The sequence below is a fragment of the Sceloporus undulatus genome, chromosome 3 (assembly GCF_019175285.1).
Source record: "Sceloporus undulatus isolate JIND9_A2432 ecotype Alabama chromosome 3, SceUnd_v1.1, whole genome shotgun sequence".
Lineage (NCBI taxonomy): Eukaryota > Metazoa > Chordata > Lepidosauria > Squamata > Phrynosomatidae > Sceloporus > Sceloporus undulatus.
In genome coordinates, this window is record NC_056524.1 from 109,464,052 (window position 1) to 109,482,144 (window position 18,093).

Sequence of the window (18,093 nt, forward strand, 5' to 3'; positions counted from 1 at the left end):
ATTTATTTATATAGCGCTGTAGATTTGCACGGCGCTGAACATATCTATCTATCATATCTATCTATCTATCATATCTATCATCTATCTGTCTATCTGTCTATCTATCTATCTGTCTGTCTGTCTGTCTATCTATCTATCATCTATCTAACTATCTGTCTATCATCTATCTAACTATCTAATCTCTCTCTCTCTCTTTCTCTGTATGTATATATATATATATATATATATATATATATACACACACACACACACACACACACACAATGTATTTGGCAATATAATCTTTTTAACGATAACCCCGAGTTTCTCTACTCCTCAGTTGCTCGACCCCCCTTCAATTAAAACAGGGTGTTAATTCGCAGCAGATGCGCGTGATAGTTTCTGGGCTTCCCTTCGCCTCCCTTTGTTTTGGCTGGCGGACCATTCGGTTAGAGGAGGTCGGAGGCTCCTCATCCTCCTCCCGAGGCCCCTTCATTCAAGACCGAAGAAGGAAAAAGAGATCCAGAGGGAAAGAAAACTTGCCAAGTTGCGCGACCGGAGAGAGGAGCAAGAGTTTGCCAAGCGGCTGCGCTTCCCGGGGCGGGCGCGAGTGGGCGCTGTGGGTCCACGGAATGGCTGCAAAGGCGCCCAAGGCTTTCCTTGGCTTTCGCTGGAAGAGAGAGTAGAGACTGAGAGTGGCTCTAGCTTTCCTTTGGCCATGGCCTACATTTTATTCCAGTCTATACAGATGTACATGTGTCAGGGTGGTTCTAGCTCTTCCTTGCCCATGTCCCCCGTTTTTCTTGAAGAGATCATGCATGGGTTTGAGAGAGTGTCTCCAACTTTTCTTTTGGTCATGTCCTACATTTTATTGGAATAGATAGATAGATATGAGGGAGTGTTTCTTGCTTTTCTTTTGGTCATGTCACACATTGTATATATATGAGCTTTTCTTTGGTCATGTCCTCCATTGTTCTTGCTCTTTGGCCCTGCTCCAAATGGAGGACCCTTTGGATCTATGCTGGGAGGCCAGATGCCGGAACTGAAAAGCAGGACAAGGCACCCCAAAATGTAGGATCGTCCGGGGAGGGAATGGAGGACACATGACCAACGAAAAAGCCAGAAAACATCCCTGGAGACATGAAATTCCTTCTTCTTAGTCTTGCTCCAGATGGAGGACGTTGAAGGAAAAATGGAGGACACTCCTATAAATATACAGCTCTAATATAAATATATACAGCTCTAATCTACATATAGACCCATGCTTCTTAGCCCTGCTCCAAACGGAGGAGGTTGTAAAACCCTTCAGGGACAGAAGGCTGAAATGGAGGACCTGTCCTGGAAAAGGAGGACGCGGCGGGTCTCCCAGTTACCTGCCTAGAGGCACCTTTCTCTCTCTCTCTCCCCCCTCTTTTCAATAAACCCCGCCTCCTTCCCAAAGTGAGTGTCTGGTGGGTGGGCGAGGTGTTTGCGGAGTGACAGCTCCGCCAGCCAATCAGCGTCGGCGTTGCCAGGGAAGGGGGGTGGCTGAGTATAAAAGGCAGGAGGAGGACGCTGGAGCCCGGACTCGGCGCCAGGCGGAGGAAGGAGAAGGAGGAGGGGGAGGCGGCAGCCGAAGCAGAGGAGGGGAGCTGGGGCTAGAGCTTGCCTCCTTGAGCCGGGCGCTGGCAGCCCGACTGAGCCGCCTGCATCTCCTCCTTCTCCATCACCCTTTGGAGAAAGAAGAAGAAGAAGAAGAAGAAAGAAGGAGAAGTAGAAGAAGGGCTATTGGGACGCCTGCTTTCTCTTCTCCTTTTTGGGGACCCAGGAGGGCGATGGAGCCCCCAAGGAAAGGACCCTGGGACCCTCGCCTGCCTCTCCTTCCTCTCCAGGTGGATTTATAGAAGAGAAAGGAGACATAGTCCGGGAGAAGCCAAGGGCCGGCAAAGGGACTCCTGTACTACTACTTTACTACTACTCCTTCTCTACTCTTGGATCGTGATTTCCTCCATGTCGGCAGCAGCGACGAAGCCCCGGACTCCTTAAGCCTGGAGAAGGGCCCTAGCTTCCCGGGGGATCTTGGCTGCTTCTTGGGGATAATAATAATAATAGTACTCCTCCTCCTGCTACTCCTCCTACCTTGCCTTCCTGGGGGGCCTTCCTGCTGGTCCTCCTCGGCGGCGTTGGCGCTGCTCGGGGTCCGGAGCGGGGCCCAGGACCATGGGAGCCCGCCGGGGCCCCTCTCTCCTCCTGCCGCCGCCGCTGCTGCCGCTGGGCCGCCGGTGCTGCTGCTGGGGCCTCTGGGTGCTCCTCTGCCGGACGGCGCTGGCCAGCTCCCTGGTGCTGGAGCCCATCTACTGGAACTCCTCCAACTCCAAGTAAGTCAGGGGCCAGGGGCAGCACCCCCAGGGAAAAAAGCAGGACCATGGATATTAGATCTCCCTTTATTTGTAGCCCGCCTTTCTCTCGGGGCGGCTTACAACAGTTAAGACACACACACCATACAGTTGCCTGGATGTCTCCCTCCCAGGAAACCGGGGGGGGGGGCATTTGTGTGATGATGATGATGATGATGATGATGATGATGATAATTATATTCCTATTTCTTTATATGCCGCCTTTCTCTCAGGGCGGCTTACAACATTAAACACACACACACACCTGGATGTCTCCCTCCCAGGAAATACGCGCATGTGCCTGGCGTATTTGTGTGTGTGCCTGTTAATATCCTTCTACCTATATTTCTTTAGATCCCGCCTTTCTCTCAGGGCGGCTTACGGCATTGAAAAAATACACACAGAGACACCATTCTGTTGACTGGCTGCCTCCTTTTTCTTCTCCTTAGATCGGGAGGGCGCTTGGGGTTTCGGCCTCTCCTCCAGGCCGAGGATGCGGGATCATCCCGGTTCTGGGGCGCGAAAGGGGAGAAAAAGAAAGAAAGAAAGCGGGGATGGTGAATTCGACACACACAGTCTGCACCGATCCTGCCCCTGCTCTCTTTTGAAGGGCGCTTTGTTTCCTAAATAGGGAGAAAGGCCAGCCTTCAAGGAGAGAAGGAAGGATCCACTCTTCAGGGAACATGGCAATAAATGTCATTGATCGCCCCATGAAGTTGGGAGTGTGGCGGAATAATGGCCTCCATTCCAGGGGAAAGCATTTGGGCCGATGTCTGTTTTGGGGAGGAGGCAGAGTTAGGAGAGACTGGCTTTGGAGATGGCAGCCCTGAGCCAAGTGGAGAGGGAGCCTCGGGGGCAACGGATCGGCCCTGGATCTCCCCCTTTGAGAAATGGCCCTTTGAGAAAGGGCCCTGAGAAATGTCTATAAGAGGAGGAGGAGGAGGAGGAGGAGGAGGACTCCTTGGTCGATTGACCACTGGAGCAAGTTGGGAGGCTTTGGGGAGTGAGGAACCTGGTGGCTGAGTCATGATGACAGCCTTGGCCAGGAGAAGACTTTCCCATGCCTTGCCCTCTTTTCTTTTCTTCCTTGGCAAGTCCGGGCAGAAGAAGGCTGCCCTGGATCCCCCAAAAGGGTCAGGGCCCAGCTCTGCTATACAGAAGTAGGTTGAGAGAGACAGAGGCAGCATCTGCACTGGAGAGGAAACCCTCTGGGCCCCACAACAAACTCCAACTCCCAGAATTCCACAGCCTTGAGTCAGACAAAGAGTTAAAGCAGTACCAAATTGGGTTATCTCCCCAATGTGGATGCAGCCAGAGAGATCTATGTAGGACAAGGTTATGTGGCTTAGTGGGCACAGGCCAGAGGATGAAAAGTCATGCAGAGTGGAGAGTTTAATGGAAAACTTGGGCTTCCGAAGAAAGGAAGACCTCAGAGAGAGAGAGCGCTCTTAGTTTCTTTCCTCTTTTGGAAAAGAAGGGAAAATAATCTTGGAAATGGAGGAAAACTTCCTTACAAAGAGAGAGAGAGAGAGAGAGAGAGAGAGTTTGCTTCTCTTTTCCTTTGGGGAAAAAAAGGTTTTGCCACAATAAAATAATCTTGGAAATGGAGGAAACGCTCCTCAAAGGAGGATTTCTTTCTCTCTCTGTGTGTGTGTGTTTATAAATCAGTGTAGGTCTCTCCACAATACCCCCAGAGGAAATAATATAGATATAGATATATTTTAAAGAGCCATGATCACAGTGTCTTTATTTTTTAATGATTTGGTAGGAAATAGTTTGTGGGAAATGAGCACCTCAAATTGTCCATAAAACCTGAGCAAGCCTGTTTGGATGTGAACCGAGCAGAAGCTCTCCCATAAAACGCAGTTGAACGGTTGTTAAAATACCTTTAAGTGAACAACGCATTGGGGAAATGCCCTGTCTCACAAGTGTGAAATGGCTCTTCAGAGCTAGGCGGACTGTATGTTACTCGCAGGCTCCACAGAATCCAGCCGAAATGACAGAAGTTTTGCATTTGTACCTAGAAGATTTAAGAAATCTTCTTCTGACGCCATCATTTATCCTTTGGTTCCATTATAGATTTATTTCCTTGCCCGCTCCCAAGAAAAAGGAGGCTTGCAGGCAGGGCTGAGGCCCATCATAGCGAGTGCTAGTTTTTAATGAAGAAAAACAGAAGGAGATACATCAGTTTTCATTTTAAAAAGTGAGAACCTGGCTAATTTTTTCTCAGGATCATGGCAGTCTTGCTCAGTTCAGTGGTGCTTTCCTCCTTAGACAGCAATACAAAGGAATTGCTGCTGCTATGTAGAAACAGCCTTTACTTGCAGTATTTCTCCCACGGTGGATTCAAGCTGATTGTAGCATTCCTCTCAACCCCAAAAAAGTCTAGATGTTAAATTTGTGTCTTAAACATATAGAACAAGTTCTGTTTCAAAGGAGCAGTATAATTTCTTCTCTCTGTGTGCGCTGGTTTGGGGGAAAGCGTAGTGTTGTACAGTTGATAGCATTAAGTTTGGCTCTGGAGGAGAAAGGTATTTTTGCTTGCTGCTGCAGTCTAGTGATAGCTTTATTCCTACAGAGGTCACTCTTCCAATGCGTAACAGTCTCTCCCATGCGCTGGTCATTTCTTCTCCTTCCTTCCAAGGCCTAACCTGCTTTCACTCCTTGCCTCCGCATTAACCCAAAGTGTCCATTTTCAGCCTTGTAGGGCTTGCCTGAATTACAGCTTAAGGCTTTGTCCCTGAAGTAGTGGGCTTGTGTTACTGTTTCCTCCTGTTGTGTGAATTAATTTGGGTAAAATACAACAGTGACAGCAACCCGCCGCACAATATTATCTATAGCAAGTTTAACTATGAGTTAGTGACAAAACCTCACTCCTCCTCAATTTAAATATATCCTTTCCCACACATGCAGTGCTTCTTGAGGCGATGCAAACTTTTTTGGATTCATCAGTTCAAACACAACTCATTCCTCTGCTGTGGTCTGCCAGCAACTTTGGTGCAAATTTGTAAATAAATGAGTGCTATTGCTCTATGGGGGTGTGTGGGTAATGGGATGATCTTCACTTTTTAGAGTAACATAGTGTATTTCCAAATTCATCACTATAAATGATCTTGTAGTGGAGGAAAACTAGATTATCTTCTGGAGATTGACTCCCTTCCTCACTTTTCAAGAGTCCTTGCGGAGGATTGATACAAGGGAGTAAGTCCCATGCAACACAATAAGAGTTTCTTCTTAGTAAGCAAAGCAATGGGCTTGAGCTATGAGACCCTTCCATTGTAAGAAGAGATCCCTACCATGATTGTCATGAACCATTTCATGTATTTACTGGAGATTAATAATTATTTCTATTCACATATCCACTGGTAATGAAACAAGAATTTTTGTAGGCTCATGATGCATATGTGAAAATGTAGACTGAAATGAGGCAAGTTCTTTTAGTCTTGGGCCTGTTGTGGCCTACTCTACTAAATGAAAACTATTCTGTGAGTCGCTGTAGTGACTTTAAGTTTTAGCAGGTGTCAGGAAAGGAAAGCAAGACAGCGACAGATTCCATTTATATGAGTCTGAAGCTATATGACTTACTAAGTCTTTCGCCGAAATGTTCTGTTAACAATATTGCACAAGGGCTGTGATCATAAAATTAGGTGGGGGAAAATATTTTACTCTGATATCTCTCTTGTGGTTTTTCTTCTAGAAAACTAGCTACAAGGAAAGCCTAGTAAAACAAACTCTTGTGTAACTGCAGTGACACCTACCAGTCAAGGGTATTTCCCATCTCCATTCCTATCAATTAGAAGAGATTACCTCACATACTTTGTTGCTTGTCCTCTGGAACCAACACAATAAGAGCTACCCAACTCTCAATACCGCAACCCCCAAGTTGCAGTTTGTTAGGTTTAAGCGTGAAGGACACGAAGCTCTACTTATCAACAATGTTGTGTAATCTAAGGTTGCCTTCCTTAGCATGGAGTTGCCCTGTCAACTAATATTTTTTCTTTCCTCACCCACAGTGGGGCCTTTTTCCTTAAGGAAATGTACTTTGACTAAGGGAAAGCAAACAAATAGCTTAGTAATATCTCCAGTGATAACCTATTACACATGAAATCAGCCACAGTTAGCCTGAATAAACACTAACCTGTCAGAGACTGATAAAATAGCCTACAATTGATGGCCCTGTTTGAGCTGCCTTTTTGGTGGCATAAGCCAGCCGGCCTCTCATTGTTTGTTTGTGAAATTCTTATTCTCTTCTTTTTGTAGGCAAACAAATGCACATTCACTGCCAAATGAATAGCCCCTTGAACTGTGCTCTGCAATGTGCGTTTGGGTTAATCTTGTCGGTTTTAATGTAGAAAAGGGGGGAACAAAGCACCAGGGGTGGAATTGTTAGTGCCGTCACATCCCCATTCCTACCATTTTGTCAGGATGATAAACTATAACTAATGGACAGTCTTGTTTCACAAGAAAACTGAAGCTACTGGAGCGTAAAGAGTCTGCTGAAATGCTATCTTGCAACATATTTACTATCTCTCCTTGTCGGCAAGGATTTATTTTGGAATCCCGGAGCTTTACTCTTTAATCCTAACTTCTATAGACTTAATGTTAGACGAATATAATATATATTCTATATGAAGATTTTTGGGGCTGATTCTCTCGCTAGATACCAGTGAGAATGGTTGGGTGCTTCCCTGTGTGCTAGAAGATCTATAAACAGAATAACTGTATCTCCTTCTTATACTGGGAAAATATGTATCATGCCCCAAAATGTACTTTTCCAACATGATCTACACAACAGGAGCTTCATAATCAGTTCCCTCACTGATTTTGCCTCAGAGAAGAGAGGCCTAAAGTACTCTAAGCCAAGCCAAGATACTTTGCTATAACAACTACAAATATATCCTGGAGTTTGTTACAGGCAAAATGAACTCAATATAAACCTGAAACACTTCTTTTCAGATTTAATACAAAATATACTTTTTGCTAGGTGCTATTCAAAGCAAACAGCTTATGCAGCACAGTTCTAGACATTTTTTACTCAGACGCAAGTTTCTCTGTGTTGAATTGGGATTGCTCTTTGATAGATGTGTATGAACCTACAGCCTTTCATTACTTTCTACTCCAGAAAAGTTTCTTTTGCAAGACGTCAAGGCCTAAAACCAATAACTACTCACATCTAGAGTAGGACCATAGAATCTGTTGCTTAATGGTGGACTAACATACAAATTCCATTGATTTAGTGAGTTAACTCCAGTTGAGAAGGGCAGCCATTGGATAAAAACCTAACCTAGATGATTTGTTTTTACCCTTTTTAGATTTGAACCTTACTGCCAACAAAAACCTGAATTTTAAATTAATTCATTTATTTTATAGTCCATTGCTCAGTCATCAGTTGGGAGCATAATTGCTATATTTATACCAATTATCTCAAGGTCTCTTATCTTCGTGCCTTATAAAGTAAAGCAACTCTTAGTTCAGTAATTGCTGTTAGACAGGCAGTGTCTGAGTCAAGCTGAAATTAGAAAGATTTTCCTTTCTCTCCTTTCAATACGACAGTCATAATATACTCTCAGCTCATAAAAAATTTCTTTTAGTATGATTTTGGTTTGCAGATGACCGAAGGAGAAATCTCCATAATGTGATGCCATGATATTTAGGGAATCTTTTAAAAAAACAAAACAAAACAAAAATAAAATAAAATAAAATTGGGCAAGGATCTGTGCTTAAATAATCAAGGCTAATTACATCTTAACTGATGCAAACAATTAAGATATCTCTCAGAAGATAAAAAAGTAATCAAAACATACTCGTTCTTTCCACTGAATTTAAACACACTGTTTTATCCTCCCCTGCAGAACTTATCCTTTGGTGCTAGGGAGATGTTAAATGAAGGAGCAGGATTATTACCTGGTTAAAATATTTTGATTAAAGTGTGAGGATCTTAATAAATATACTTATTAGGCTGGAGACCTAATACCTGTTCATATTTCTAAGTTGTATATTTCTCTAATTTGTATATGGCAAATGTAAAGTGGACAGGAGGGGGGTGATGGCCAAAGACAGTGTTAAGAACTCCTTGGGAACAAAACTCCTGCAGCTTCATTGTCTTTCTATAAAGCCGGTGCATACAAAGACATAACACTATTCAGCTCTTCAGCCATGATGGAAAATGTAAACCGTTGACATCGTTCCCCTTGTTTAACTTGTTTAATTCTCATTTTAAATTCAGTAGTATAGCGGCCGTGTGAACTCTGAAGATTTCTTTAGTAATCCATTTTGTAGTTCCAAATCAAAAACAAAGTGAAAAGGTCTGACACAATTTGCTTTTATTTTTAGGCAAATCAACCCTGTTCCTAGTTAATAAGGGGATTACAACCCAGACTAGGCCTTTACAGATGTAATGTAAATCAAGGGCAGGGTATAAAGAAAGTGATCCCTTTTGATTGAAGTATGGTAAAAAGGCATAGAGAAACTAGCAGCGGTAATCTGATTGTATGGCAATAAAACCACCATTTTCTGTCTTTCAGATAAAAATAATGTGGTAAATCCATGCAGCTCATAAGATGTAAAGGCAGATAAATGGGGATACCATGGCAACATATAGATTAGCTTGATGTTAGAAATGACACGTCTATGAAAGGGATGTAGAAACTAAGGGCCTTGCTTCAGGGCTGCAAGGTATTATGTGAGAACTGAAAACCCAACTTGGGGGCTGGGATTAGGAAGTATGAAAGGCCTACTTGTGGCCAGGCTGGTTAAAGCAGTAAAGAAAAGCTGCTCAGTTCTTGCTCATTGGTGGAGTATAATATGGTAAAGGTAGATTTCATTTACTGCCTTTTTTATTGCTGAGATTTGGCCTGATTAAAACTCCGGATCACTGCAATTGTTCAGATGTAGAAGATTTTCCTTTTTAACTCCTGGTCTCAGCGACATCCATTCTGTAGGATTAGCTGCACTTGGGAGTTTGTTTCCTTAATCTATTTGGGATTCAGGCAGGGCCATGCTGGCAAAGAACAGAGGGTGGAGGGTTAGGTAGGGCTGAGGTTATCTGAAAAGAAAAGAGAAGGCTTTTGATTTCAGCCATCTTTCAGAGAGCGCTCTCGATCTTACACTCCACAGGAGAAGCTAAAATAAACATTCTATATTATCCTCTTTCCTTGGCTAGATGATTCTAGAGAATTATTTTTTGTTATTTCACTGTTTTTTTTTGGGGGGGGGGGGGGAAAAAAATGGCAAAATCCATCTTTGCATATACCCACACCCACACACAACAAATAAACTTGAGCTTAGTCCAGCTGGCAGTTTATTTCCCAGAGGCTGAAATCCAGAGCTGAATGCCATGATGGATCTGCTTCATGTTCAAACAGTTGGACAAGATTCTGTTGAAAAAATGTCAACGGAATTAGAACCATCTTAAAGGAAGATTACCACTGCTGTTTTTCCAAATAGTATTAGGTCCTATTTGTTGTTGACTTATGACAACCCTAAAGCCAGTCTGTCACAGGGTTTTCTTGCCAAGATTTGTTCAGAGAGGGGTTGCTTTTGACTTCATCTGAGGCTGAGAGAATGTGACTTGCCCAAGGTCCAAGTGGGGATTTGATCCATGTCTCCATAGTCCAGAGCTCAGTGCTTAAACCACATCATCACACAAGTCTTATAGCACTTGTGAAAGGAAGAAAAGAAAACATTCAAAGCCATGTGTATTTTTCAGTCCATCTGCTTTCTTCATAAAATAACTTAGTCTTATACTTGGTAGACTCTTCCCAGTTTGTACAAGAGCCCAAAAAGGAAAAAGAAGCCACAAGCTATTATTGAACAATGAGTTAGTCTGAAACAGAAAAGAACTGCCAAGTTTATCACCAGGCTGTATGCATGACAGACTAAGCGTGTTGAATTGTAAAGCAACATGTAAGGGAATCCAGGTTCTTAGTGGAGATCATGGGGTAAGCTTGGCAAAAATCCACATGTTGACACTTCCAGACTAGATGTAATCTGTTATTCTTGTGGGTCACTGTGTTTTGAGTTTTGGTATATTCTGAACAAGACGACTGGTAAAATTCTCCAAATTGCCTTGTATGTTTTCCCTTCTGCCAAGGCTCTTTAAAACAGTTTTTGACCCATAACTGTATTTCCAAACCCAAGTTGAGAAGCTGTTCCAAGTTACTACGGTTTTAACAAATGCACTGCAGAGAGCTGAATATATTTGTGTAAGTGTATGAAGTCTTAAAATGCTGCTATGTTTTCCATTGTCCCAGCTTAACCTTCAGAAATCTATAGCAAAAGATCCATTTTGGCTGTAGATAGTATGCAAAGCTCAGGGCAGCGTCCTCTACTTTACAGGCTGGTCACATCCAAGCACCTTGCATTCTGTATTTGACAATGATTGCTAATGGGCTATTCAGCTAAAGTATTTGCTTGTTCACAGGGAACAGGGCATGATAAATGTCCAGCAAGCTTGCGGCCTCCTTCAGCTTTTGAAATACAGACTGGTGCATATTTATGGAAGGCAAATCACAAAAGAAGCAGCTGAATTACTCTGGCCTTATGCTTTCTGTTGCAACAAGGGTTAAAGTGATTAAAATAATATAAAAACCAGTGTCATTTGTTTGCTAACCATTATCCAACATTTAGCTTTCTGAACTTACCTGTCATGTCACATTTCAAAAATGTTGCAGATAAGGCTGAGTACATTTTGATACAGCAGAAAGGAAGAGGCAATTATTCAGCATTCTCCCATGCAGCTATTGTCAAGTGTACGTCTTTATGTTGTCCCCCCTGAAAGCAACAGTGGATGCAAATCTTAAAACTGGATTTACATGTGTGCATTATTCAGATTAGGACTTGTGGTATGCAGGATGAAGTGGGTGTTGTATCTTCTCTCTCTCTGCCAAGAATTGGTCACACAAATGAGGCCATTAGCACTTGACATTGCTCTAGGTATTTTGCCTCTTCAAATAGTGCAAGGCAAATACTAATCTAAGGAACAGCATTGGGGTACAGGCCAGTCCTGATTATAATTTATGTTCCTCATTGCAAGCCATAGCCATGCCATTGGTTATCCTTCTGAAGCCTACCTTTAACCCAGTTTGTGCCACTAAAGATGGTGAGTGAAATCCTGTGTTAGTTCCAAGTTGGGTAGACCCATTGAATCAATAGGATTTTACATAACTGTAGTTTACCCAGGTCCCTCTGATAGGATGCACATTAATTTGAAAATATTGATTGGATTTACCCCAGTAGATAGTAGCATTCATATTTAGAACTACAAATGTTTTGTAAGGTATAATAGCAGCCACCTCTCTCTGTGCTAGATCGGGGCTGCAGCCCCGATCTCACTTTTCTGCACTGCAGAAAGGGCACCGTAGCTGCTGGCGCTGTGGCTTTTCTGCGCTCCTTTGGCGCTGCATCTAGATTCAGCACCAGAAGAGCGCTGTGATGCCGCACGCCGTACAGTGCAGCACGCGATGTCACACTGGCCTGGGGGCAGAGTCAGGGCATCTACATTCCACCCCCAGACTGGCCTTAATGGTCGATCTGTTCAGCCTCTAAGTCCTCAAGTTAGCTCTCATTAGAATAATTGGAAATACATTAACAATTGTTTTTTAAATGTTAGATCAGCTCTTAAAGTTTTAAGGAGTGGAAACTTATCTTACTTTCCTGCTGAATCACTGTGGTCATGGTGAACTTTACTGCAGTCTTGACAAATATATGGTATAACTTTTATTGTATGAAGTAGCCAGTTTAACAAGGTAATTAGGTAGCTGTAAAATGGTACAGAAGAGGTACAGGCTGTCCACAGCAGAATTATGAGAGAAGAACCACAGTTTGCTACAGATGTCCCTTTTTTGCTTACTTTACAAAATAAATAGCCCACATGACCTGAAGACTTTTCACCTGTATCTAATGATGGTTGCTGCCAGTGCAGGATAGTGAAGTGGGATGGTGTTGGCATTTGTGCTGCACTTACAGTCGCTATCCAAGTATATCTGTGGCGCTAACTTCAATGCCCTTTACAGTGCAATATAAATATAACATTCAAATGTAGCAGGCCTGGCTGCTTAAAGTTGCATAATGCCATATTTTAAATTTCGACATAGTTTCTTTATGTTTCTTTGTAAAGACAAGAATGAACTGTGAGGGCTGATAGGTTAACAGTTCCTGAAGTGTTTCTAGAAGATGTATATTAAACTATAGAGGTGTCAAGGGAACAGCTGAGGATGAACATAAGGGTGACATCTTCTAGAATTTTTCTGTCTTGGAGTTATTAAACATGTATTAATAGATCATTGTGGACCAATGAACATTTTCTAGAAGCAGCAGGGGGAAAGAGTCAGGTAACAGCCACTTTGAGCTATATGTTCCCTGTATGTTCCCTTTAGAAGCAGAAGTGTGCAGCCACACAGCATTCTTTATTGGACATGGAAGTTGTCAGGTCATAGCCAATGAAAGCAGAATATCCAGTCCTGTATATAGAAGAGAAAGCTTGCCCAGAATTCCTTATAGTAATGAAGTTTCAGCAAAATCCAGTGCTTAAGAAGTGGGGCAAGGCCATTCTGGTACCCCTGTGAAATGGGAATGGGGATTATAAATAGGGATGGGGCCTATTTATTATTTATGTGGCAATGCACAGAGTAACATTTGTTTATGTAAAATATATCTCTGCTGCTTGAGACTGCTTAAATATTTTGTGAAATTATGTGTAATGCAAAGTCATTTGTTAACTTGGTTTCAGTATGAAACACAATAGGGAGGAATGAAGACGGGAAAGAAGCAATGAAAACACTGGGGGAACATTCACAAACAGTCATTATTTGCGATCTCCAGGAGTCCTTCACCTTCCCAGTCCTCTTCTGGCATGTACAGAAAACTCTGAGAGGATGGAAACATCTTTCAGTTCTGCTCTTGCTACTGCACATTTGGAAACATCTCAGCTGATCAGAGCTTGCAAATATTATCACTAACATGTTAATGTTGAATCACCAGAGAAATTTAATTTGTTAGTGTTGAAACATTAGGAGGCTATCAGAAAAGTAAATAGATTCAAGAGCTCAGTTCAAATTACTTCTATAAAGAAAGTAGTAGCAAACAAAAGTAACGAGAAACATTGGTTGGCATTCAGTTCATGAATTATGATGGTATTACAGTAGTTTGATTCACACCATCACAATTCACATTTACAGTTGTGCAGAGTGGGGGTATGAGCACCAATGTGTCCAGATCTTTTCTTGGAGCTCAGCATGCTGCAACAGTGTGTCCCCACTCATTCTCTCACTTTCTGGTAACATGGAAATGACCCTGGAGAGGCTGCTAAGGCATTAGATGCTAAGAGGTGCTAAATGACAGTATGGTGTTAAGAGGACAAAGTTGTGTCATCTATGTGGCAGAAAGATACTGCTCTGTGTCCCAAGGTGAGGTAAGCTCTATCTGTCATTCCAGTTGGCTCTTGTACATAAGAGTGTGTGGGGGCAGGAGAGTGCTACCTTTTCCTTGATCTCAGACAGCTGGCCCTGGGGTTAGCTCACCATGCCAGCATGATGTCATGGAACATCATGTGTTGATCCAGGGGCTGAGGCACCTAGATGGTATGAAAGTGGAGGCACAGCTAGAAGCCCACCTCTCCTTTTGCAATAAGCTACCACTTTTGCTCTTGAGTGATAAAACTGTCACTGAAACTTTCCTAGTTATTGATAGGTGGCCGGTGTGGGAGGTAGAGAATCTGGGTCTCTGAGAGTCATGTAGGTAATTCTGTACACCGATGTAATGCTGACTCTCAAGTGGGTAATCTTTGCTGCAGGTCTGCTTCTGCTGGAGTTTGCCATCTGCTTAAACTGGTGCCAAAGCATCCATTGATTTGTACGCTTGATTGGATAAAAGTGCCATTTGAAATTAGGAACACTTTGGCTCCTTTGAATGGCTCTGCTGTCCTTTTTCATCTTCTGTCTGCACTCCGGTTGTTTTCTTCACATTTACAGTAATTAATCTTTTATTTTAAGAACAGTTTGGTTTAACTCTTCTGCAGTGCTTAACCTTTGCTATCTCTCATGTTCTATTTTTCTTTCCCAAGATAGCTCTAGATTTTATTGGAGATGAGCAGGGAAATTCAGGCATCATGATAGCCAACTGTTACTATGCAGTTCTAGCCATTTGTACTCAAAGTTAGTCCCATTATCTCAGTTGAGGCTTACTGCCAGAAAACCATGTTTAGGACTGGATTCCAAGGAAACAGATACATGTGATGTTCAATAATTCCATATGTCAAAGCCTACACAATATATGTGATTCATTTGATTTCGTTAAAGGATCGCAAGAAAAAATCCTTACTTATTTGTGGTCATTAAAATATTGGCTCTGCATTAATTCTTGTAGTCCTGGTATTTAGGGAAGACGTTAAAATAATGTAATTGTAATGTGCTGAAAGCTGAGGCTGTGTTTAGGCCTCTTGCTGAAGTTGAGCTACAGGAAAGGGCTTTTTGTCAAAGTAAAAATAAAATGCATGGGTGTCTGCTTCCAGAAAGCCCATGGCATAAAAACTGAGCAGGCGTTCCAGCTTGAAACTATTGTTGTAATTAGTACTGGGTGGTGTGGAAAGATAAGTAAAAGGTGTAGTAAATTAATAAAGTTTGTTTGTCCATTGGATAATTGTATCGGGCATGTCACTGCATGCCCATGCTTTTCTTAAATATTTAAAATAGATATGTGAAAATATGGTTGTAAAGAAAATAAGGGAAAAAGAATGAGACAGGGAAAAAAAGGAAGAGTACCTAGGATATGAGAAAGGGCTAGCCATATACAATGTTACAAGTACAGTTGGTCCTTCATACCCATGGATCTTTAATCCATGGATTCATGCACTAATGACTTGAAAATACAGTATTTATATATATATATATAAATTCCAAAAAGCAAACCTTGATTTTGTTGTTTTATATAAAGTATACTATTTCACTATGCCATTGTATTTAATCGGACTGGGGCATATACAGATTTCGGTATCCACGGAGAACCAACCCCAGCAGATACCAAGAATCAATGTTTCCCAAAATGCCATATTTCCAAAAATCCATTTTCTTGGAGATGACACCCATAAGATATATGTTCATACTTCAGTAAAGCAGCAAGATCTAACCATCTAATGACGGATGGTGAATATACAGTATATCTTTCTAACTGTGGAGTATTTTTGCAACAGTAAAAGCACACAGGATCTAACAATACTAACTGACTAACCTCAGTTAAATTCCACATCACAGAAGTATAATTCTTTTAAAATATGCATCTACAAATGTGAAAGATTTTTCTAACTCAGTTTTAATATGTTAGAATGCTTCCAACAAAAAAGTAGCAACCGCTGAACACACCCACATCATAGCCACCATATGCCATATTGTGTTTTATGATGACAGCATCTATGTTTAAGTATGTGGCTTCCAAGCACCATCACACTGTAGACTTTTGCCCTAGTCTTCAGATATTGCAGACTCAGCTTTATCATTTGTTCTTGGCTTCCAACTGTCTTAACAGTTTAGTGTGTTCTGGGTGTTAATGTATCTTTTAACAAAGATGGACAATTTAAATGTTTTACACACATAAAAATGTGTAGTGTTAGTATAGTCCAAAAACAGGCTTGTTCTTGAGCATGCATCACACAGGTAGTCTTGGGAAAGTTGAATTAACTACTACTTCCTCATAAGTATATGCATGAATCATGATGACAGATATACCTTTGCATTACTGCAGTGTGTGAAACAGATCTTCAGGTTACAAAATGAGCTAACTGTGTATATAGAGATTAAATTTTGAGTGGGAATACAGGCTGAATCTTCCACCTTATCTGAAATCATGATTTGGTTGTCTTTTGTCTCTGTATCAATGCCTAACCCACCTCTGTAAGATCCATACTGTAAAGTCTTACAGTTCTAACAACATTGGGGTGAGGGGCACAATAGTATTGAGACAGAGTTGTTCTGCACCATATGTCTGGGGTTTTTTTACATATATTTTTCTTGTATTTTGCAATATTTTTCATACTACATGAGTTTAAAATATGTAAATAAACAGAAAAACAGAAAACAAGTCATGGCTAAATTTTTTGAATTCCTTTTCTTTTTGATACTTTTGTAACAAATCATGGTTGCTTTTTACAAAATGAGCTAAATGTATATCTAGAGATTAAGTTTTGAGTTGGAATACAGGCTGAATCTTCCACTTTATCTGAAATGGTTTTGACCAAGAATGTTTGGAGTTCAGATTTTGTTTTGGATTTTGGAATATTTGCATATATATAAAATGAGCTATCTTGGAGCTGGAACCCAAGTCTAAACATGACATTCAGTTATGTTTCATATACATCTTAGATAAATAACCTGAAGGTAATTTTATACATAATATTTTAAAAATGATTTTGTGCATGAAACAAAGTTTGTGTACACTGAACCATTAGAAAGCAAAAGTGTCACTGTTTTGACCACCCATGTGCACAATTTTGGATTTCAGAATTCTGGATAGGGGAGATTCAACCAGTACTTTGGTCCAAAGTTGTTGGGGAGCAGGAACTTTAGATATAAATTCTAAAATTCACAAAGTGGTGCTGCTTCATGCAGTTTCTATGTACAGTAATCCTTCTTCCAAGGTGGTAAATCAACTCCATCCAATGACATCCTTATTTTCCCCATTTTAAATGGAACAAGAAGTATCAAATTAGGATTTTAAACTGTCAATTGGTATAGTAGATAAAATTTGATTTTATATTTTAAGTTTTTAGTACAGTTGGCCCTTCTTATACACTGATTTTTTATACATGGATTCAAGCACCCACGGTTTGAAAATATTCAAATAAAGTACAGTATAAATTTCAAACATCAAACCTTGATTTTCCATTTTTTATAAGGGACACCATTTTGCTATGTCATATATTTAATGGGACTTGAGCATCCATGGATTTTGTAATCCATGAGGAATCTTGGAACCAAACCCCAGCGTATAACAAGGGTCCACTGTACATCTTTAATTACCCTCTGCAATCTGTATAGGTGCTTTTTGGGGGTGCAAAGCAACCTTAATTAGTATACAGTATGCATCTTGCAATTTTAATTTGCTAGTGTTTGCTACTTTGTCATTAAAGCATGTGATAAATAAGAATTCTGTTTCAATAACAAGAGATAGAAATAACAAACAGGTTTCACATTGGAGTGAAAGGATTCAAGTACAGAAAGCAGTATCTGCCACTTAAATGTAGCTATATCCCCCATTTAAATGTAGGCCTATGTACACGGGACTGCCATCATGATGGTGCGGTCATGGAACGGTGGCCTAAAAATAAATATATACTGTATGAAGTTTTCAGAGGAGGAAAGTGTTGGGATGAACTGGCTTCAGCTATTCACACTGACAGTGTGAAGAAATTGTTGCAACCCATTCCGGCTTGAAAACATCATCCTTTAGGAAGCTTCTCTGCCCTAATTCAAGCAGTCCAAACTTTTTATCTGAGGGAGGAGGGAAACTAGATTCTCCTGTATTGTAAGGCACATTTGTGGCTTTAACATTCTAGACAAACAGCAAGACAATCCCCACCCTTTTTTGTTCCTGCTGTATGACTCAGAACAAGACTGTGCAGGTGCTGACAAATTGTAATTAAAAGGAAGGAGTCTCAGAACTTTAATGCTCCCTCCTTACACTTTGGCTGACAAAAGGATTTCTGAGTGCGGGAGACTGGCAGACCAGCAGTAGACTCATCTTGTTGTGT

General features: G+C 41.4%; 1 protein-coding gene across 2 annotated transcripts in view; it reads left to right on the forward strand.

The window, feature by feature from the left end:
• Positions 1-1,561: 1,561 nt before the first annotated feature.
• Positions 1,562-18,093, forward strand: part of EFNB2 (ephrin B2) — a 63,335-nt gene continuing 46,803 nt past the window's right edge. For both annotated transcript variants that reach the window (XM_042459686.1, XM_042459687.1), the window contains exon 1: positions 1,562-2,336. In XM_042459686.1, the coding sequence (XP_042315620.1) occupies positions 2,179-2,336 (158 nt within the window). In that variant the 5' untranslated portion in view covers positions 1,562-2,178. The remainder of the gene's footprint in view (positions 2,337-18,093) is intronic.